The 23,831-nt window shown below is 41.7% G+C and overlaps 2 protein-coding genes across 4 annotated transcripts; one reads left to right on the forward strand and one right to left on the reverse strand.

Moving 5' to 3' along the window:
* The first annotated feature begins 1,313 nt into the window (after positions 1–1,313).
* Positions 1,314–9,062, forward strand: LOC130737446 (uncharacterized). 3 transcript variants are annotated; one of them, XM_057589209.1, is made up of 3 exons: positions 1,314–1,507; positions 3,344–4,356; positions 8,768–9,062. In XM_057589209.1, the coding sequence occupies exons 2-3, from the start codon at positions 3,351–3,353 to the stop codon at positions 8,782–8,784; spliced, it is 1,023 nt and encodes a 340-aa protein (XP_057445192.1). In that variant the 5' UTR covers positions 1,314–1,507; positions 3,344–3,350; the 3' UTR covers positions 8,785–9,062. The 3 variants fall into 3 exon arrangements, 1 of the variants encoding a protein (XP_057445192.1); XR_009018694.1 differs by lacking the exons at positions 3,344–4,356; positions 8,768–9,062 and adding an exon at positions 2,821–3,115; XR_009018693.1 differs by lacking the exons at positions 1,314–1,507; positions 3,344–4,356 and adding an exon at positions 7,067–7,260.
* Positions 9,063–22,151: 13,089 nt separating this feature from the next.
* Positions 22,152–23,831, reverse strand: LOC130735949 (uncharacterized). The gene has a single exon (XM_057587817.1). It carries the CDS (start codon positions 23,829–23,831, stop codon positions 22,152–22,154), a length of 1,680 nt encoding a protein of 559 aa, XP_057443800.1.

Raw genomic sequence — 23,831 nt, forward strand, 5'->3', positions numbered from 1 at the left:
TACCCCTTACAAACTCGTTCTCCAGAAGGAATGAGCTGAGTCTCTCATACCATGCTCTTATGAATTGTTCTTCCACAATTCATAAGGAGTCTTATTCATAATTGGTCTCACAGAGATTCTGTTCTGAATGTAACACGCTGTGTTTACTGCCTCTGCCCAAAAGTGCTTAGCCATGCCAGTTTCTTGGAGCATGGTTCTAGCCATCTCCTGAAGAGTTCTATTCTTCCTCTCAACAACGCCATTTTTTTGAGGAGTTCTGGGACAAGAGAAATCATGTGCAATTCCATAGGAATCAAACAAACTCTCAAACTTGTCATTCTCAAACTCTCCACCATGGTCACTTCTGACACGCACAATCCTACAAGCCTTCTCATTTTGCACTTGAGCAATGAAGGTAGAGAACACAGCATGAGACTCATCCTTGCGGGATAGAAATTTTACCCATGTCCAGCGACTATAGTCGTCAACGATGACCATCCCATATCTCTTGCCACCTATAGACTCAGTTTTCACTGGTCCAAACAGGTCGATATGCAGAAGTTCTAACGGCCTTGAGGTTGAGACAACATTCTTTGCCTTGAAAGGTATTTTAGTGAATTTGCCTTTCTGACATGCTTCACAAAGAGCGTCTGAAGAGAACTTCAGAGTGGGTAAGCCCCTGACAAGGTTTAGCTTACTCAGCTGAGAAATCTTTCTCATGCTGGCATGCCCTAACCGTCTATGTCATACCCACTGCTCCTCATTAACAGAAAGAAGACACTTCACATTCTGAGCTTCCAACTCAGATAATCTGATCTTGTAAATGTTGTTCTTCCTCTTGTTGTTAAACAGAACAGAGCCATCGATCTGACTTACAGCCCTGCATGACTTTTGATTGAAAATAACATCATAACCCTTGTCAGCTAATTGACTTATAGACAATAAGTTATGAGTTAAGCCGTCTACCAATAAAACATTATCAATGCATGGACTACTATCTACACAAATAGTACCAGTACCAACAATTTTACCCTTTTCGTTCCCACCAAAGCCAACTTCGCCCCCAGGCTTAAGTTTTAGCTCTTGGAACATACGCCTTTCTCCCGTCATGTGACGCGAGCACCCACTGTCCAGATACCATGATTGGTGTTTCAGTGGAGCTATCAAGGATGTAACACCTGTATTCGATTAATTAATAATCGGGTAAATTATAAATTTTAGTCAGGAGAAATTAATATTAGAATAGTATTAATTTTAATAGTATGTAATTAATTAAGAGGGTTTAGTTTTGTGATGGTAATAGTATTAATGGAATTATAATATATTGGAAAAAGGGTAGGATGGAGATTTAAAAAGGAAAAAAAAAGGGTTTGGGAAAAAAGGAAAGAAAGAAGGCCGTGCGTGTGAGAGGTAGCAGGAGGAGAAGGAGAGAAAGAGTAGTGTGTGCGTGAAACCTCAGAAAGGGAGGGAGAACGGTTCCGTTTCAAAGATTTTGATCAGGGAACTCGGAGCTGCACTCAATCCAAAGGTAAGGGTGGGGTTTTGAGTTTCTAATGGGATTTTGGTGAATGATATGTGGATTTGGGGATGTATAATTGTTGTTGTTAATGATGCTCTGGAAATCTGAAATTGAATCCAATGATTTTGGGGATTCTGGGTGATTGAATGGGGGAGGAAAAATCTGGAATTGGGGTTCACAGATTCTGGATTGAAATCCTGGACTAAATTTCTGGTTTTAATTTCTGGTTTGCCATGGTTTTCTGTTTTGAATTTCTGTTTTGAGTTTCTGTCTTGAATTTACGATTGTTGTACCTGTGGTCTGGTTGATGGGATTCATGATACATGGATTCTGTGATGCTATCAATGTATGCAATGATTCATAGGAAACTTTGCTAAATGGCTAGGTACTATATGATTTATGCACAGATTTGATGATGCTGTGCTGCTGTCCAAAATTTTCTGGGCTGCACAGTACACTTCGAGACCTGTTTTCGCCCAGTTAGAGTGCTCAAATGAAGATGTGATCAACTAAGAAATTGTAGGACTTTAAGTTAGCTTTCTAGGCATATAAAATACATGATTTTTGGTTCAGTAACGAATTCATGAGACCGCTTTTAGTGGCTGGTGTTCCTGCTGTTTTTCCAGATTACGGAAATTCTGATTGTTTTGAGGGCTGGACAGTACACTTCGAGACCTGTTTTCGCCCAGTTAGAGTGCTCAAATGAAGATGTGATCAACTAAGAAATTGTAGGACTTTAAGTTAGCTTTCTAGGCATATAAAATACATGATTTTTGGTTCAGTAACGAATTCATGAGACCGCTTTTAGTGGCTGGTGTTCCTGCTGTTTTTCCAGATTACGGAAATTCTGATTGTTTTGAAAATATAATTAGATTTAGCTTACATGTTGTATGAAAGTTAATGTCTTTATGTGCCATGTATTAGCTATGAGGATTATGCATGTGGCTGAACACCTTTAGCATGAAATCCATAATTTATTTACCATATGTGATAGCTTCTTCCATGATTGCATCTGCATACTCTGTGATGGCCTGTATTGGCGATTTGTGATGAAGGCTTATGCCTTGTGCCTCCAATAATTGGCAATTAGTGATGAGGGCTGAAGCCCTGTTGGTACCACATACATATGCATAGTCATTGTTGTGTTCGAATTGTATCCGAGTTGATGATGTTATTTGGGACTGTTTTTAGTAATTGAGCTATGTAAATGTAAAAGGAAATGGTGTGGCCTTAATCTAGCATATTAATTTTCATTCTCCTATTTATGTTACTCGATATCTCACCCCTTCTGTTTGAATGTTACCCTTGTCGGTAACGTGCAGGTAACCAGGAGGAGTAGTCTATAGCTTTTAGTTCGAGTTGGAGTCCTTGCTCTGATACGTAGCACTCGGGGGGGAAATGGACGCTTGTTTTCCTTTCTGTTATAATTTGAATTAAGTTGTTATTTGAGAAGTTGTTTCTGTTTTAAGTTGTGGGCAAGATACTATGTTTTCTTTAAGTTTTAAAGACATTGGATTCGCTGCATAACTATTTGTCAAAGTGAACTAGTTCAATGACTAATTAACTGTCACAAGAGCATTAAAGTTTATTTATGAGTTCATCTCAAAGTTTATGTGCTATGTATCTGTTACAGGAGCATTATGATAATGTTTTAAGTGATTATGTAATGCCTCATGAGTGTTAAACTTTTTATCACTCTGATATTTGCAATACATATACTGTTTAGAATTGGGGTGTTACATTAGTGGTATCAGAGCAGGTCGGTCCGTCCGGCCAAGTTAACGAGTCGTAGTTGTCTAACAATCGAGTATTGTTATTTCATTTTAACTGATTTTTGTATTGTAGTGATAAGATGGCTGGAAGGAATGATGCTGCGATTGCTGCTGCTTTGCAAGCGATGGCTCAGGCTATGCAGAACCAGCCGAATGCTGACGAGAATGCTGGATCTCGTAGTTTGGCGACCTTCCAAAGAGAGAATCCACCGGTGTTCAAGGGTAAGCATGATCCAGATGGAGCATTGGAGTGGTTGAAGGAGATTGAGAGGATTTTCCATGTGATGGATTGCACCCCAGCTCAAAAGGTTCGGTATGGCACTCATATGCTAGCAGTCGAAGCTGATGACTGGTGGCTGGAAATGCGCGACAAATTGGAAGCTGCAGGCGAGGGAATTACTTGGGATGTGTTTCGTAGGGAGTTCCTGAGGAAGTACTATCCTGAAGATGTTCGGGGTAAGAAAGAGATTGAGTTCCTCGAGCTGAAACAAGGGAATCGGTCCGTGACAGAATATGCTGCGAAGTTCGTTGAGTTGGCTAAGTTCTACCCACATTTCAATGGAGAAGGTGCTGAATTTTCTAAGTGCATCAAGTTTGAGAATGGATTGCGCTCTGACATCAAGAAGGCTGTTGGATATCAGAAGATTCGTGTCTTCTCTGATTTGGTTGATAGTTGCAGAATCTTTGAAGAAGATAGCAATGCTCATCACAAAGTTGTTACCGATAAGAGAGGCAAGAGTCAACAGAACCGCGGCAAGCCTTATGATGCGGGAAAGGGTAAACAGAGAATTTCTCCAGGTCAGAGGACTAGTGGGGGAGACGCTCCTGCTAAGATTGTGTGTTTCAAATGTGGGCAGCCTGGTCACAGGAGCAATGCGTGCACTACTGCTGAGGTGAAGAGGTGTTTCCGTTGTGGTAAGGCGGGACATGCAGTTTCTGAGTGCAGGCATAAGGAAGCTGTCTTTTTCAATTGTGGTGAAGAAGGACATATAAGTACTCAGTGTGAGAAACCAAAGAAAGCGCTTGGTAGCAAGGTGTTCGCTTTGGCTGGGACTCAGACACCTAGTGAGGACCGACTTATCAGAGGTACATGTTTCATTAATAGTACGCCATTAATCACTATTATTGATACCGGTGCTACTCATTGTTTTATTGCCGCTGCTTGTGTTGAAAGATTGGGTCTGGGGTTGTCTTCTATGAAAGGGGAAATGGTCGTCGAGGTCCCAGCTAAGGGATCGGTGACTACTTCTCGTGTGTGTTTGAGTTGTCCCTTGTCGATCTTCGACAGAGACTTTGTTGTTGATTTGATTTGTTTACCGTTAAGCGGTCTAGATGTGATCTTGGGTATGAATTGGTTAGAGTATAACTACGTTCATATCAATTGTTATAACAAATCCTTGAGGTTTTCTACTGCGGAAGAGGAAGAAGATGGCTTGATGACTGGTAAACAGCTAAGGCAATTGATGCAAGACGAAGCGCAGATGTTCTCGTTGTTGGCGTCGTTATCTATCGAGAATCAAGCTATAATTGATGAGTTGCAAGTGGTGCGAGAATTTCCTGAGGTATTTCCTGATGAAATTCCTGATATACCGCCAGAAAGAGAAGTTGAGTTTACAATTGATCTTGTACCTGGTACCAGACCTGTATCCATGGCACCGTACAGGATGTCTGCATCTGAATTGTCCGAACTGAAGAAGCAATTAGAGGAGTTGCTTGAGAAAAAGTTTATAAGACCAAGTGTATCACCGTGGGGAGCTCCAGTATTGTTAGTAAAGAAGAAAGACGGAAGTATGAGACTTTGTGTTGATTACAGACAGCTGAATAAAGTGACGATTAAGAACAAGTATCCGCTTCCGAGAATTGATGACTTGATGGATCAATTAGTGGGTGCAAGAGTGTTTTCTAAGATTGATTTGAGGTCAGGATATCATCAGATTAGAGTGAAAGGAGATGATATTCAGAAGACCGCGTTCAGAACTCGGTATGGGCATTACGAGTATTCGGTGATGCCTTTTGGTGTTACTAATGCGCCAGGAGTATTCATGGAGTACATGAACCGTATTTTTCATACATATTTGGATCAGTTTGTGGTAGTATTCATTGATGACATTCTGATTTTCTCTAAATCGGAAAATGAACATGAAGACCACCTAAGGGTTGTGTTGCAAGTTTTGAAAGATAAGAAGTTGTATGTGAAGTTGGTAGATAGGATGATGGGAGTTAATCAGTCGGAGAATGATGAATTCAAGTTAGATACGCAAGGCGTGTTGAGATTCCGAGGTCGGATTTGCGTTCCCGAGGATGAAGAAATTAAGAAAATGATTCTTGAAGAAAGTCATAGAAGTCGTTTGAGCATACATCCGGGAGCTACTAAGATGTATCAGGACTTGAAAGGCTTGTTTTGGTGGCCTGGTATGAAACGTGATGTGGCACAGTTTGTCTATGCTTGTTTGACTTGCCAGGAGTCGAAGATTGAGCATCAGAAACCTGCAGGGTTGATGCAACCGTTAGAAGTCCCAGAATGGAAATGGGATAGCATTTCGATGGACTTCGTGACGGGATTACCGAATACCTCGAGAGGACATGATTCGATTTGGGTGATTGTTGATAGGCTTACAAAGTCGGCACACTTTATTCCTATTAACATCACATATCCAGTTCCCAAGTTGGCGGAAATCTATACTAAGGTAATTGTGAAATTACATGGTGTTCCTTTGTGTATTGTGTCAGATAGAGATCCGAGGTTTACTTCTGATTTTTGGAAGAGTTTGCAAGAAGCGTTGGGATCTAAGTTGAGGTTGAGTTCGGCGTATCATCCGCAGACAGATGGTCAGACCGAGAGGACGATCCAGTCTCTAGAGGATTTGTTAAGAGCATGTGTTCTTGAGCAGGGAGGTTCGTGGGATACTTATCTTCCGTTGATTGAGTTCACTTATAACAATAGTTACCATTCTAGTATCGGGATGGCCCCTTTTGAGGCGTTGTATGGTCGGAGGTGTAGGACTCCGTTGTGTTGGCATGAATCAGGTGAAAGTGTAGTACTTGGACCTGAGATTGTTCGAGAGACTACTGAGAAGGTAAGGTTAGTTCGAGAAAAGATGAAAGCTGCTCAAAGTCGACAGAAAAGTTACCATGACAAAAGGCGGAAAGATTTGGAATTCCAAGCCGGTGACCATGTGTTTTTGAGAGTCACACCTGTGACAGGTGTTGGCCGAGCTCTGAAGTCTAAGAAGCTCACTCCTCGTTTTATTGGTCCGTATCAGATATCGGATAGAGTTGGAAAAGTTGCTTACCGAGTGGCGTTACCGCCAAATCTTGCTAACTTGCACGATGTGTTTCATGTATCACAACTCCGGAAATATATACCCGATCCATCACATGTGATTCGGATGGATGATGTGCAAGTGCGGGACAATCTCACAGTGGAGACGATGCCTGTACGTATTGCAAATCGTGAGTTGAAGAATCTGCGAGGAAGGGAAATTGCATTGGTGAAAGTCGTCTGGTTAGGAGCTGCTGGAGAAAGCATGACCTGGGAGTTAGAGAGTAAGATGCGAGACTCCTATCCCGAGTTGTTTGCACCAGGTAAACTTTTATTTTCGAGGACGATAATACTCTAAGTGGGGGAGAGTTGTAACACCTGTATTCGATTAATTAATAATCGGGTAAATTATAAATTTTAGTCAGGAGAAATTAATATTAGAATAGTATTAATTTTAATAGTATGTAATTAATTAAGAGGGTTTAGTTTTGTGATGGTAATAGTATTAATGGAATTATAATATATTGGAAAAAGGGTAGGATGGAGATTTAAAAAGGAAAAAAAAAGGGTTTGGGAAAAAAGGAAAGAAAGAAGGCCGTGCGTGTGAGAGGTAGCAGGAGGAGAAGGAGAGAAAGAGTAGTGTGTGCGTGAAACCTCAGAAAGGGAGGGAGAACGGTTCCGTTTCAAAGATTTTGATCAGGGAACTCGGAGCTGCACTCAATCCAAAGGTAAGGGTGGGGTTTTGAGTTTCTAATGGGATTTTGGTGAATGATATGTGGATTTGGGGATGTATAATTGTTGTTGTTAATGATGCTCTGGAAATCTGAAATTGAATCCAATGATTTTGGGGATTCTGGGTGATTGAATGGGGGAGGAAAAATCTGGAATTGGGGTTCACAGATTCTGGATTGAAATCCTGGACTAAATTTCTGGTTTTAATTTCTGGTTTGCCATGGTTTTCTGTTTTGAATTTCTGTTTTGAGTTTCTGTCTTGAATTTACGATTGTTGTACCTGTGGTCTGGTTGATGGGATTCATGATACATGGATTCTGTGATGCTATCAATGTATGCAATGATTCATAGGAAACTTTGCTAAATGGCTAGGTACTATATGATTTATGCACAGATTTGATGATGCTGTGCTGCTGTCCAAAATTTTCTGGGCTGCACAGTACACTTCGAGACCTTTTTTCGCCCAGTTAGAGTGCTCAAATGAAGATGTGATCAACTAAGAAATTGTAGGACTTTAAGTTAGCTTTCTAGGCATATAAAATACATGATTTTTGGTTCAGTAACGAATTCATGAGACCGCTTTTAGTGGCTGGTGTTCCTGCTGTTTTTCCAGATTACGGAAATTCTGATTGTTTTGAGGGCTGGACAGTACACTTCGAGACCTGTTTTCGCCCAGTTAGAGTGCTCAAATGAAGATGTGATCAACTAAGAAATTGTAGGACTTTAAGTTAGCTTTCTAGGCATATAAAATACATGATTTTTGGTTCAGTAACGAATTCATGAGACCGCTTTTAGTGGCTGGTGTTCCTGCTGTTTTTCCAGATTACGGAAATTCTTATTGTTTTGAAAATATAATTAGATTTAGCTTACATGTTGTATGAAAGTTAATGTCTTTATGTGCCATGTATTAGCTATGAGGATTATGCATGTGGCTGAACACCTTTAGCATGAAATCCATAATTTATTTACCATATGTGATAGCTTCTTCCATGATTGCATGCTTAAGTGAGTTGTTTCATTGATTTGTTGCCAAAATTGCCTAAGATGTCAGGGTAATTGTATAGTTGATAAAAATGCATGTGTGCTGAATTGTGTTGTTTTAAGCGATGTTAGTGATGTAGTGATATAGGCGCAATGCCTCATGTTGAAGTGATGATTATGAGATGTATACGTCCTTTTGAGTCGCATAGCATCTGCATACTCTGTGATGGCCTGTATTGGCGATTTGTGATGAAGGCTTATGCCTTGTGCCTCCAATAATTGGCAATTAGTGATGAGGGCTGAAGCCCTGTTGGTACCACATACATATGCATAGTCATTGTTGTGTTCGAATTGTATCCGAGTTGATGATGTTATTTGTGACTGTTTTTAGTAACTGAGCTATGTAAATGTAAAAGGAAATGGTGTGGCCTTAATCTAGCATATTAATTTTCATTCTCCTATTTATGTTACTCGATATCTCACCCCTTCTGTTTGAATGTTACCCTTGTCGGTAACGTGCAGGTAACCAGGAGGAGTAGTCTATAGCTTTTAGTTCGAGTTGGAGTCCTTGCTCTGATACGTAGCACTCGGGGGGGAAATGGACGCTTGTTTTCCTTTCTGTTATAATTTGAATTAAGTTGTTATTTGAGAAGTTGTTTCTGTTTTAAGTTGTGGGCAAGATACTATGTTTTCTTTAAGTTTTAAAGACATTGGATTCGCTGCATAACTATTTGTCAAAGTGAACTAGTTCAATGACTAATTAACTGTCACAAGAGCATTAAAGTTTATTTATGAGTTCATCTCAAAGTTTATGTGCTATGTATCTGTTACAGGAGCATTATGATAATGTTTTAAGTGATTATGTAATGCCTCATGAGTGTTAAACTTTTTATCACTCTGATATTTGCAATACATATACTGTTTAGAATTGGGGTGTTACAAAGGACATCTGCAACATAGATAATCTTGTCCTTAGGTACCCACTTTCTGGGTCCTTTCTTATTAGTTACCCCAGAGGTTCTGATCACCTTGGGTTTCTCAACATGATATTGTAAAGGAATTTTTGCATGATATTTAGACATGGAGAAAGTTCCCTTTTTGAGAGGGGTTTTAACAACTTTAGTAGGTACAGATTCAGGCAATATGGTACCAGAGGGAACAAAGCATTCATATAAGGATTTAGCTTTAGACACAGTAGGCTCATTTCTATCAGGTTTAGAATAGCCAATGCCATGCATTCCATTTCTGCTTACGCCATAGATCATTGAAGCCATTAAACTTCTATCTACGCTCTTAGCTAGGAATCTTTGAAAAGACTTTTCATACTTGGATTCATTTTTACAATCAGAGGCATCACAAGCAATTACTTCTTCTAACTTAGCAATCTGGTTCTTAAGCACTGAGTTAGAATTTACCAAAGCATGATTATCATTTTTCAACTCAGAAATAATTTTCTCATGTTCAGAAGGAGTCTTAGAAGCAGCAGATGAGTCCTTTTTCAACTTTTTATGCTTAGACAATAAAGAGTTATACTTATCCATGATATCAGACAAAGCATGTTTCAGTTCAGAGGTTGAGAAAGAAGCGAATACCTCATTTTCATCGTCTGAGTTAGGATCTCCTTCTAATTCTGAGTCAGAGTCAACAACATCCTTTGACTCTGCTCCTTTGTCTTTGACAATCGCCATGAGTCCTTGGACTTCACCATCAGAGTCAACATCCTCTGACTCTGATTCATCAAAAGTCACCATCAGACTTTTCTTCGTCTTGAAGTGCTTCTTTGGCCTCTTGTCCTTCTTCAACTTTGGACAGTCACTTTTGTAGTGCCCTGATTCCTTGCACTCGAAACATGTGACTTCCTTGATTGAAGACTTCTTCTGGCCTGAGGATTCATACTTTCCTTTGGCCTTTCCAGAGCCTCTGTACTTGCTCTGTTTGTGCTTCCAGATGCGGTTGAGTCTTTTAGAGATCAGAGTCAGCTCATCTTCATCAGAATCTTCTGATGCTTCTTCAGATTCTTCTGCTTCAGCTTGGAGAGCCTTTGATTTCTCAGACTTAGCCTTCTCAGATTTGGATTTCAAGGCTATAGACTTTTTCCTCAGATCTTGCATCTCAGATCGCTTCAGCTCATGACACTTCAGTATGCTGATGAGTTCTTATAAACTCATACGCTCAACATCTCTCGTGAGCTCTATTGATGTCACTAAGGGCATCCAGCTTTCAGGAAGACTCTTGATGACCCTTATGACATGATCTTTTGTTGTGTAGCTCTTGTTGAGAGGTCGTATTCCAGCTACAAGCAACTGAAATCTGGAGAACATTTCTTTAATGGACTCGTTTGGCTCCATGATGAAGGATTCATACTTTTGGATCAAAGACAATTCCTTTGATTCTTTGACTTTCTTGTTTCCTTCATGAGACATCTTCAGGGATTCAAAAATGCCTTTTGCAAACTCACGATCTGTAATCTTCTGGTACTCTTCATAAGAAATAGAACTTAGAAGAATTGCTCTTGCCTTGTGATGTTGTGAGTACAGCTTCTTTTGATCTGCAGTCATCTCTGACCTTGGGATCTTTTTGCCATCTGCATCAACGGGACACTCATAGCCATCCATAATAGTATCCCAGAGATTTGCATCGAAACCCAGAAAGAAACTTTCAAGTCTATCTTTCCAGTATTCAAACCTTTGACCGTCGAACATGGGAGGCTTTGCATTGTATCCATCTTTCTGTGTTTCACTGGTGGTAGCCATTGTTTTTCACACCGGCCCGGATCACTGAACACTGTTAGGTGTGGTAATCAGAACTTGCGCTCTGATACCAATTGAAGGTATGAAAAACGGTAGAAAGGGGGGGGGTTTGAATAACGTTTTCAAGATAAAACTTCCACCTCAAGATTTTAACAAATCTTTTCGAAACTCAAAGGTGCTTAAGATAAGAGATAGAAAAGCACACAAGGATTTTATCCTGGTTCACTTGATAAATCACTCAAGCTAATCCAGTCCACCCGTTAAGGTGATTTCTTCCTTCTTAGAATGAAGGCAATCCACTAATCAGGTATGTGTTACAACTGCACTTGAAACCTACAAGTGACTAACAATACACTGACTTAGCTCACACTAAGATTCACTCTCTTAGTCTACTTTAGGATCCGATCAACCTTGATCTCCTAAAGGGAAACTATACAACTGTATATGAAGTTCTTGTTTACATAGAAATTGCTTCTCAAAAGCTTATATTAAACACAATGAAATTCAAGATGAAAGAAAGCTTAGAAGGTTTGAATATAGCTTGCGCGTGTGAGATTCTTCTAGCCGCTTCTTTCAATCTTCAGCCTCTATTTATACTCCAAGGATTAGGGTTGAACGTTGCATGGAAATGCTACCGTTGGAGGGCAGTTCTGGAAATTCCAGCTTCTGTTGTGGCTGAGAATGTAGGTTAGGTCGTCAGGATAGTACACTTTGCTTTTGTACTTTGGATAGTGACTTGACCTTTAACCTCGTTAGACTTCTGATCAGAGGAGCGCTTCGCATTGGAACTTGTGAAGCTGATTGATCAGAGTCAGAGGGAAGCTTGGATCCTCTGATCGCTGTACCTTCTGATCTTCACTTCAGAGGATCAGTACATGGTCTTCAGAGCTAGTTGCTTCTGGACTTCAGAGTCTTCACTCTTCAGCTTCTGGATCTTCAGAGTCTTCTACACCATCAGAGTTTCTGAGCCTTCAGATCTTCTGGGTTGTCAGAACGTCTGGATCATCAGAGCTTCAAGTGAGCTGAGTCCTTATCAGAGCTTAATATACTTCAGATCTTCTAAAGCTTTTCTACTGTTCAGACTGAACATTGTAAGGCCCAAGTTTTTAAACTTATGCCAAGTAAATAGAATCCTATTCACGATTAGGGTTGATGTATCGTGAAGGGAAACCTGAACTAGAGTTTACCAAATGAAATAAATTATGAAGGAGAAAGTTCAGGAAAAGTCTGAGGATCGTATTGAAGTCGATAAAAGTTATAGCACGATCGTTATACGCTTAAACCTAGGTCAAAAACCCTAGAATATAGCTAGTTTTCACTTATAGGCACGATGGAAGTTAATTCCAAAAATCTTCAGAGAAATGTTAGAATTCCTCTTTTTTCATATATCACAATCGTTTCGAGGCGAAACTATAGAATCTACGAACGTCCGATTCCAATCATCGGAAGTTTGCCGAAACTGAAATCCTGGTATTTCAAAACACTAGAATCACTCGACAATGAAGACTTTTTCTATTCAGAGCTTCAAATGAAGATTCTACACGCGTACACCCATTTCTCTTGATGATTTCAATCTTTCTTCAGAAGGAAGTTTTCTATTCCGACATCCGATGCAAAAAGCAACTTATCGGGTAAAATAGTTTTATAGCGATTATGCATTAGTCGCCAAAAATACAAGGAGACCTCATTTTAGTTTTGGAATTCTTTCGCCAAAACCTATCTTAGAATTCATGGAGAATGAAGCCGGAAAAATCATATTCGCGAAACTTTCATTTTACCGCGTTTTGCCAACCTCTATATATAGCCAAGAAAGGAAGAAAAACACAAAATTTCCACCATTTTCTCTCCACAAACCCGCGAGTTCATCCAAGGAGGAAGGAAGAAGAGTTTTTGTTCAATCCTTGCTTGATCGTTGATTAATCAGTTGCTGCTTCAAGGTTTCGAGGATTAGTCGCTAATCCTTACCTCTGATCGCTTTTTCCATAGCTTTTCTGTAGACTTTTCTGAGCTGATAGTTTTGAGGTTTTTGCAAAACTATCCTGAATATATCATTTCTGATTCTAAACCTCTTCCTTATGTGCCCAAGATCACTTCTGCCGGATTAGATTTTCCGTTATGCCGCCGGATTTCCGCCGGAATCAATTTTAGCCTTAAATACCCATTTTTGGGGTAAAGCTTCAACCTTTAGGCTGAAAACTATCGCCTTAGCTTAGTGCTAGTAGGATTAGTCGTCATAAACGTCGTTAGTAACGTCCCTGTCGAATTTGCTTTTTGGGATTTCAGTTTTGAAATTCTAAGTTAAAAATCATGACCAAAATACCCCTGCGGCAGTTTTTGATCCGATAATTTTTCCGAGTTTAGAATACCCTTAGTTACGGCTAATGATAGCATAGGAACCAAGTTTGATCGAAGAAAAATCGAATCCCACAATTGTAAAAAGTGGCCGAGCCCTATAGGGGAGGAGGAGGAAAATTCCTTTTTCGAAAACTTGTCCTTTCGCGCTAGATTATCGTACCTCAGAGTATGTATTACTTCGTGTAGCCTTAGTGAATATGGATAGCTTAGTTTCCGATAGATTCTGATAGTATTTCTGTGGTTTTGCTCTAAAGGTGATTTTGAGGAATTCCCAGAGGAGCAAGGCTTTGATTGTGAAGGAGTGAAAGAAGATAATCCTGGAGAATCTTCAGGTGAGGGCTACTCACTGAATCTCTAGTTAATGCTTAGGGTCGATGCTTTCGACATTGTTTACTGTTTATGCACTTGGTTGTGTTTGATTGGAAAAATGTTTTCTGAGGCTTCGGCTGACAATGTAGATGGTTCATCTACTGACTGTTTTTGAGATTGACTTACATGCTATGTGCTATGTGGGTAATCTAGGATGTGTGGTGCATGCCTTATATGTTAAGTGCTATGTGGTTATTGCTTAATATGTTGATATATGACATGTTGATTGACTGTGATGATGTAATTATGCTTTTGCAACGAAATCTGAGTTTCTGAAAAGTGAGAATAGCGGGCAGGTCATGCCGATTTTATTTTGAGAGTTTCGAGAAAGTTTGATAGGACGAATGAGATTCGGACCTTGTTATGGTGTTTCATGGATCGAGACATTCTCTGGTATCATTTGGGGATTAAGAGATCCCGAGAACTTATAAGATTTGCGATAAGACTAAAAGGATATTATTTTGAAAAGAAAACTCATAAGACATTAAACAACCTCTAAATCTTCAATTAATGATAATAAACTCGAAAGGAAGCTTCGGATGCAAATCTTAGTTTTGGAAAACGAGAAGTGTCGTCGGATCCCAGTGTTGAGAAAGTTGAGAGGCTTGAGTATGTAGATGTTGTTGTGCAGTTGGAGCAGCTGTCGTTATTGTGCTGTTGGAGCAGCTGTTGTTGTTGTGCTGTTGGAGCAGCTATGTTGTTGGGCTATCCTGGGGATAAGTCCGGGAAATTGATAGTTTCCGAGTATGTTGATACTCTTGCTCGTTGAGCAGTTTTGACCATCGGATTGAGATGAGTCGGATGATTTGGAGATCATCATGAGTTATGTGTTTGTTGTGAGGATGTGTCTTTTGTCGCAGAATCGACTGTTACCTTAGGGTAAGCTTTTAGAGACTTTAATTTAGCTAGAACACGTGGCGACGTGTCGAGTGAGATTCGGAGACGTTGTTTGACTAATCATCCTGCATTCATGCAACATTAATGAGGTATTAACACAGGACGTACTCTGGACCTCGTCGGTTTCCAAAATGGTCATAAGACCCGGAATGCCGTGTAAGAGCGTTTGTAGACGTCTCTTGTAGCAGACCGAAATGGCAGACCTACGGGTTACGGCTGATCTGACTACCTTTGTGTGGTGTAAGAGGCACGCGGGCCGAAATGGTCCCACCGTGGCTGGTGCTAGGGCTGATCCGTTGATGTCCATCCGTTCCGGATTGCATATTGGTTGACTGGGTTAACTTGCATTGCATATCATGCAACATGCATAACTAATTTAGTTGTCGAATGTGATTGTTATTTGTTAATCCTATTTGGAACATGTTAATTGTTATTATTGCTGTTATGTTCATTATGGAATATGTAACCCTAGGATGTTATCTCTAGCTATAAGCCTAAGTGGCTATCTATCATATGTACCTATTGGGTTTATTATCTACATAGTTCTTTGGAGTTGACCCTCGCGTCTTCTGTGTGTGTTTTGGCGGACAACGCCTTTTGTCAGATGTCCATTGCGGACTGGTTCACAATGGTCCACCCTTCGGGGGGGATCAGATATGAGATGATTGACCAGGATGACCCCGGTTCGTGGGTGGTAGACCCCGCTAGCCACCGCGCGACGTACTCCGGGAGGATCATGGAGGACCATGTAGATAGTGAAGGACTCTTGACGTCAGGAGTGCTACGGAGATGCTCTGTCAGCTTCAACTTGCCACCGGGCGTTCACTGTGGACCAGGATTTGGAGGAGCACCGCCGCCACCTTCGTCTTCGTATGAGGAGGACCCCTCCGAGGAGGAGCCTGTGGGAGTGCATTCATCAGAGTCCAGCACACCCAGCGTTGCGATCATTGATGATCAGGATTCGGGCCCTAAGCCCGTGAGTCCAGCATCGGAGCGTACTGCGGTTGCGAGGGGAGGACGGATAGGGTTGGTAGGCTTTTTGTGTGTTTTCCTTATGGGAATCACAGAGAGTTGGTTGGACTTAGGAGGTCTTATTTTCAGGCCATTGGGTCAGCTTATTCTCAGTTTTGAGGGATAGTGTTGCGGACACTTACCTTTATATATTTGGTTTGTATATATTGCCTGCGGGCGTTACACTTTCTTACCCGTCACTGGAGGTTCACTCGTGACGAGGTTGCTACTTACAGCGGGGGCTGTTATATATATTGTATATTAGTTCTGTTGTTTACGCTTTTGGGTTTTACTTAATTCAGTCTTGTCTTAGTTATTATCGAAAAAAAAAATATTCACGTTTTTCCGCATTAAGTTTATTTTTGGTTACTAAAGTGACGCCACCGAAATCGGGGTGTTACAAACATAGTGATTGCGAAAACGTTGCTAGGGTCACTCTTTAAGCACAGTGCATCTGATTTGTGTGAAATTGTGACTAGGTCAGAACCTGCTAAGAGCACACTCAGAAAACACGTTAGAGTACCATAATTGTTCATATCAAAAGGTTAACTTGTAATCATCAAAACATAGAGTTGTACTACTAGATCAAAACTTGATCTTACAAAAGTTTTAGATTGAAAACATTATTCAAACCTGCCCCCCCCCCCCACCCCCTTTCTATCGTTTTTTATACCTTTATGTCGGTCTCAGCTCCAAGTTCCCCACGACGTCGGGAGAAACTATGCTACCGGGATATTCATAGCTCATGGCAGCCGAGGTACGGTCCCGAAGAAATCAATTAGCATTCTCAGCTTCTTGCTCCTGAATTCTTTGGGAAATGCCCTCTTGCACTCTAGCATCAATGTGGTCTTGCATTTCTTCCTCTGTCATTATTGCAGCCATGGAGGCAATCTCAGCAAGCCTTTGTGAGTTAAGACGAGCCCACCTCTTGCCCGACGACGAAGGGTACGCTCGGGCTCCAGATCAAATAGTAATGACTCCGAGTTGAACCCACCTTGCATAAACTACAAACACAAAAATAAAGAAAAGGTTAGTAATACCAATTCAATGTAATTTTCAACACAATACCAACTTTTAATTTTAAACCAAAAATCACAAACAATCCTCGGCAACAGTGTCAAAAACTTGATGGATAATCTGCAAGTGCACATAGTTCACCCGGTTTTAATTATCGAATCCATAGAAATTGTGAGCGATACACCTTGGTTTAAGCCTAAAGTTTGAAAGTTTAAAAAGCGAATAAAACTCAATTTTGATTTGGTTGTTTGGTGACAAAGCAATGTCGAAGTAGCAATGTTAAAAACGCGAGAAATAACAATGATTAAATCGTTTTGGGTTTTCATTCAACTAATTTATTTTAGTAAACCTATCCTATGCATATGTATTCATGAGTTTCTCCTTGATGTTATAGCCTAAGCAACTACCTATCGATGCCTCGCAAAGATAATTCTTTCAAACTAAAATATAAGTTCAATTCCTTGCGTTCTTAAACAATTGTTTGAAGCATAAAGCGTACAATGTTCAAGCCAAAAAACCAAATCCTTCCTCTATTCCTAGCAGCAAGTATAGAAGGGGTAATCCCAAAACAAGTCCCTAAACTACAATACAACTTCCGTTTTGATTATAGATTAGCATAAAGCAAGCGTGCACTCAAGCTTAAAGATAAATACAAAAATGAGATTCAAAGATTGACCCAAAGACATTTACATAGAGATAAGAATTAAAACTAAAACTTCATAGTATCACTTAAACCAAAAGCAAAAAGAAAACAAGTCAAGCATGGCTAGAGAGTCCATTCAAAAATGTAAAGAAACCTGAGATTACAAAGGTGGAGACCTCTCACAAGCCCTAAGAATGCTCCTCAACTTCTAAACATAGGCAAAATATAAAATGGCAAAAGGTCCCTTGAAAGAAAACAACAAAATCTTATTTATAGACAAAACTGGCAAGCCTGGGCGCTCCAGCACCCAGGTGCCATGCTCGATCGCCAGCTCCTCGATATCCAACCTATTGCCCCACCTGGCGCTTGGGCGCCAGACTTCATCCACTGTTGAAGGTGGCGCTCAGGCGCCAATTGCACGCTAGAAAGCCTTTGAAAATTCCACTTTATTCCTCTTCAATGCAAACTCAAACCTCCAAGCTCTTTGGTCTTCCCTCTTTATCAATTTCAGACCTGATTGCTTAGTCAACAAGCTTAAGAAAATATCAGGAAACTCAAAGGTTTAATCACATAGAGGTCCCAAAATAAGTGGAAATTCCCTAAGACCCATAAACTTTACAAAAATGCAACAAAAGTCCCTATAAAACAACAAAATTACTAAACTAATGAAAATGCACAAATAAAAGGAAAAATGCATGAAAAGTATCAAACACTACATGAGACAAAGAAAAAGACACTCGAAAGTGTAACGCCCCGATTTCTCGAGTGTCACACAGTAACTAATCACGTGAATTTCACAAAGAATTTTCGCCGATTAATTAATTAACCTTTAATTAATGATAAAAGATTCAATTAATGCGAAACTTAACCTTTACAAAAAATTCAATGCAGAATAATTAAAACATATACTTCTGAAATAGAAATAACTTCTTAATGAAAGTAAACCATAACTCCAAGAGTGCAACAATAAATTCTTGGGCTAGAGCCCTACATCAAAAAAAACCTCGACAGTAAAATAAAATAAATAATAGTCCGGTGCAAAACTCTCAGTCCCACTACAAAGAACTCCTAGTCCAGATCCTGCTTCGGAATATCAGCTTCTGCTTCACGCGCCCTCTTCTTGGCCCGTTCCAGCATGATCACACTTTTTCGAGGTCCCACCCTGAAGCACTTGGGACGACCAGGAACGCGCAGCCCGGACTTCCGGCTTGACTTCAGGTGGCGGAGATTCCACTGCTTCCTCCTCTTGTAAGTGTGACTCTACTGTCGTGTCCTCCGAAGGGTCTTCTTCTTTTCCTCCGAAGTATCTTCTTCCTCAGCCTCCTGAAACCTAGCTGGAGGATGCGGAAACATGACTGATCCGTCCCTGAGAACCTAACTTGCAATGAGCGACCCAACCCTAATCCTTGCCTAGAATACTGCACCGCCGACATAAATTCTCCGCACTCCGGAATTGTCGGCCTCCCATAGTCGGTCTTCATTTGCACTATCCAGAACAATCTCCACCCTCGTGATATCCTCCATATCCATCGAGAGCGGCATCTACCCACCCCCCCAAATAAACAAGTAAACACAAAACAGGGTCAGGTCCAACAGAAAAATAACAATCACAAGTACAACAGTATCACAATATAAACGTTATATGTCGTTTATGGATATACAGTCAGTTAGTCAGTACTAACGGATCCTCACATCGCACAACCCACCAAAACTCCTTGGCCAATCTCGATCATCCGCAGATGAACAATTCTCGGAGGGGACCGCAGTACAACCCTCAATCACGTGGAGACCTAACCGGCTCATCCAGAAATCACTCAGGGAGACCCACACAATCAGTCCCTATCCCACGACTAAATCATGGTTATCACGTGGAGACCTAACCGGCTCATCCACAAAAACACCCTCGCGTGCAAGCCCATTGTTCTCATGGACCATAGTCTACCTGACCTATGTCTGCTAATTAATTTCACTTGCAAGCGAGTCACAACATTATTAATTCTCTTTCTCTTTGTTCTTAAGGCTCTAAAGTCAAACCTAGAGTCTTAATTTCATGTCGCAGAAATAAAACAACAATCTAAGCGCCCAAGGGAATTACAGCTGGATGAGCGACCCTTGAACAATTCTCCAATAACAATACAATTCCCTTGAGGTATGGCATAAACATACTCTCATGCATAATATATCATGATAAAATTATCAAGTAAGGTATCCTAAGGCTTTCATATTAAAACGAAAGAAAAGAATTCACCGAACCCCCAAAAGTAGGGTTCGGCCGAGCCTCAAAAGGCCCTTAGGGTTTCCAAAAAAATTTCTTTTCTTTCTCTTTGGTCACCCAAGTCGCCTCGCCCGTAGGTTGATTCCATACAACCTTCACTAAGGATACTTCCTTGTTTCTCAAGCGCTTCGTGCTCCTGTCGACGATCTTGATGGGTGGCATCACCATCGTCAGATCATCCTTTAGCTGAATGTCATATGGTTCAAGAACATAAGAATCATCAGCCATATACTTTCGCAATTGCGACACATGAAGCACATCATGGATATTGGATAGGAAAGGCGGCAACGCAATCCTATATGCCACTGGCCCAACTCGCTCCGTAATCTGGTACGGTCCAATGAACTTTGGAGTAAGCTTCTTAGACTTGATCGCCCTCCCAACACCTGTCATCGGGGTAACCCTTAAGAAGACATGATCTCCAGCTTGAAATTCCAGCTCTTTCCTTCGATTGTCAGCGTAACTCTTCTGACGACTCTGCGAGATCCTCATCTTTTCTTGAATTCGCTTTACTTCTTCGGTGGTTTGCTGAACCAGCTCGGGTCCAATCACTAAGTTCTCCCCATCTTGATGCCAGCACAAAGGCGTCCGACACCTCCGACCATACAAAGCTTCATAAGGTGCCATCCCGATGCTCGCATGAAAGCTGTTGTTGTAGGTGAACTCAATCAGCGGCAACAACTCATCCCGGCTTCCTTTATGATCTAGCACACAAGCTCTTAGCAAATCCTCCAAGGATTGAATAGTCCTTTCGGTTTACCTATTCGTCTGTGGATGATAAGCGAAACTCAATCTTAGCTTGGTTCCCAAAGCTTGTTTCAAAGCTCCCCAGAAATGTGAGGTAAACCTCAGGTCTCTGTCCGACACAATGCTAGATGGTACCCCATGCAGATGAACAATCTCTGCAATGTAGATCTCTTCAAGTTTCTCCACCTTGTAATTCAGACTGATCGACACGAAGTGAGCAGTCTTCGTCAATCGATCAACCACTACCCAAATTGCATCAAATCTTCTTCGTGTTAAGGGTAACGCCGTCACGAAGTCCATAGAGATGCTATCCCATTTCCACTCCGGAACATCCAACGACTGTAGTTTTCCTGCTGGCTTCTGATGTTCCACCTTAGCCTTCTGACAAGTCAAGCATGTCGACACATACTCAGCTACTTGTTTCTTCATCCCAGGCCACCAGAAATGAAGTTTCAGGTCTTGATACATCTTGTTCATTCCCGGATGAATGCTCAACCTGCTCTTGTGACCTTCATCCAAGATCAACCTTCTCATAGTTGCGTCATTGGGTACACAAACTCGCCCTTTACAACGCAGGATGTTATCGCTTCCGACAGAAAATTCTGGCGTCTTCCCTTGAGTAACTAGTTTGTGCCACTCAAGTAATCCTTCATTAGTCTCTTGCTTCGATTTGATCTCATCCAAGAGCCCACTCGACACCGTCACCATCCCGAAACTAAGCTTCCCTTGAGCTATCTTCACATCCAAACTCAGATCTCGGAACGCCTCCAGCAGTTCTAACTCCTTGACCATCAACGAGGATACATGCATAGCCTTTCGACTAAGAGCGTCAGCTACAACATTGGTTTTCCCCGGATGATACTGTAGGTCAAACTCGTAGTCCTGCAGGAATTCCATCCACCTTCGTTGCCTCATGTTCAGATCCTTCTGATCGAACAAATACTTCAGACTCTTGTGATCACTGTAGATCGTGAATGTGCTGCCATACAGGTAATGCCTCCAAATCTTGAGAGCATACACTATAGCAGCCAATTCCAAATCATGCGTAGGATAGTTCTTCTCGTGAATCTTCAGTTGTCGCGAAGCATAAGCAATCACTTTCTTCTCCTGCATCATTACACAACCCAACCCATCATGTGAAGCGTCACAATAAACGTCGTATGGTTCTCCTTCCTTGGGTAAGGCTAGTATCGATGCAGTAGTCAGTCGCTTCTTCATCTCCTGGAAACTCTCTTCACATTTCTCTGTCCATGCAAAAGGTTGATTCTTCTTTGTCAACTGAGTCAACGGTGAAGTCAACTTTGCATAATCCTTCACGAAGCGTCTATAGTAGCCAGCGAGTCCGACAAAACTTCTGATGTCGCTTGCTGTCTTAGGTTGTTCCCATGACATAATCGATTCAATTTTGCTGGGGTCAACAGCCACACCCTGACTTGATATGACATGACCTAGGAACTTCACCTCTTCCATCCAGAACTCACACTTCGAGCCATTAGCATATAGCTCATTCCCCCGCAATACTCCTAGCACTTGACGCAAATGCTCTTCGTGTTCTTCTTTACTCTTCTAGTAAATCAGAATATCGTCAATGAACACCACCACGAACTTGTCCAGAAATGGTCTGAACACACGGTTCATGTAGTCCATAAATACTGCGGGTGCATTGGTAACTCCAAACGGCATCACGAGGTACACATAATGCCCATATCGAGTTCTGAATGCGGTCTTCTGGATGTCAGTCTCCTTGACACAGATCTGATGATATCCTGACTTCAGATTTATCTTCGAGAACACAGTAGCACCCCGAAGTTGATCCATCAAATCATCTATCCGAGGCATCGGTTAACGATTCTTCACTGTCACCTTGTTGAGCTGTCGGTAGTCCAGGCATAGTTTGGATCTTCCGTCCTTCTTCTTTACCAACAACACTGGATCTCCCCAAGGCGACACACTCGGTCGGATGAATCCCTTGGAAGAGAGATCCTCCAACTGCTTTGCTAACTCCGTCAACTCTGCCAGTGCCATCCGATATGGCGCCATTGATATCGGTCCTGTACCGGGCATAATGTCAATGGAGAACTCCGTTTCTCTTACTGGCGGTAATCCAGGCACATCATCTGGAAATACATCCACAAAGTCTAGCACCACCAAAATGTTGCGTACGTCGCCGTCGTTCTTCGCCTCAGCCACGATAGAGTTCACGAATGCTGGTGAACCCTTCCCCAAATTGCACGAATTCAAGTAATCCGTAATGCCAGGATCCGAGAAGACTACGACCTTGTTAGCACAGTCCAAGAGAACGTGATACTGCGCCAACCAATCCATTCCCGGGAACACATCGAGCTCTTTAAGCCCCAAACAGACGAGGTTCGCAAGAAACATCTGATCCTCATAAATCAACGGACATTGCAAGCATGCCGTGCGCGTAACTAATCGATCGGCGGCACGGGTCGTCGCCACCAAATCGAATGGTAAATCAGCAGTTAGCAATCCTAACTTTTCCACACATTCCTCAACTATGAATGAGTGTGTAGCACCAGAATCAAATAACACCATTAAAGAAGTTCCAGCGATAACACACGTACCCTGGATAAGATCATCGGTCACAACAGCTTGTTCGCCAGACATCCCAAACACACGACCTGGAGCAGAAGGTCCCTTTCCCCTAGTAGCATTCAGTACTGGCTCGGTCTTAGCATCATTAGGACAATCCCTCTCAATGTGCCCTTGCTTCTGGAACTTCCAGCATATAATCTCCTTCCCACACTCATTAGCATAGGGCCCCTTCTGGTTGCACTTGAAGCAGACGACATCATCCTGAGGAACACGGGCTTCGCCTCTTCCAGCAAAAGGTACCCTGTCAGCAGGGCGTTGGTAAGGCTTCTTCATCGGAGCCTTGCCCCTGTCAAACCTACCAGCTTGTCTCTGTCCATCAAACCTTCCGTTCGGCCTTTGTCCAGAACGAATCAGACCTCCTCCATCAGACTTGCCCCTCTGGCGATTCTTCATTGACTCCACTTCACGAGCTTTCTCCACCAGTTGTTGGAAAACTCTAATTCCCAATGGCCTCACAGACTCCTCAATGTCATTCCTCAAACCCCTCATGAATCGGTTGCCTAGGTACGCTTCATCCACTTGCACTTGGAAAAAGCGAAAGTGTTTGGAAAGGGTCTCCAGTCTTGCAGCATATTCCCTTACGGTCATCAACCCCTGTCTCAGGTTGAGGAATTGATTCTCCATGTCTTCCCTGGCAGTCTCCGGGAAGTACTTCTCCATGAAAGCCCTTTTGAAAGACTCCCAAGTTATGGCCACATGGTTAGCAGTCATCAATTGTTTGGCGCTCCGCCAGCAGTACTCAGCGTCACCCTTCAGCATAAAGGTCGCCAAGTTCACCTTCTCTGCATCAGGACTGTTGAGAGCCTCAAAGATTTTCTCCATTTCCTGAATCCACAGATCAGCTTTCTCGGGTTCAACCTCGCCTTGGAACTTGGGTGGTCCTTGGAGGTTGAAGTCAGTTCTCAT

The sequence above is a fragment of the Lotus japonicus genome, chromosome 2 (assembly GCF_012489685.1).
Source record: "Lotus japonicus ecotype B-129 chromosome 2, LjGifu_v1.2".
In the NCBI taxonomy this organism is placed as follows: Eukaryota; Viridiplantae; Streptophyta; class Magnoliopsida; order Fabales; family Fabaceae; genus Lotus; species Lotus japonicus.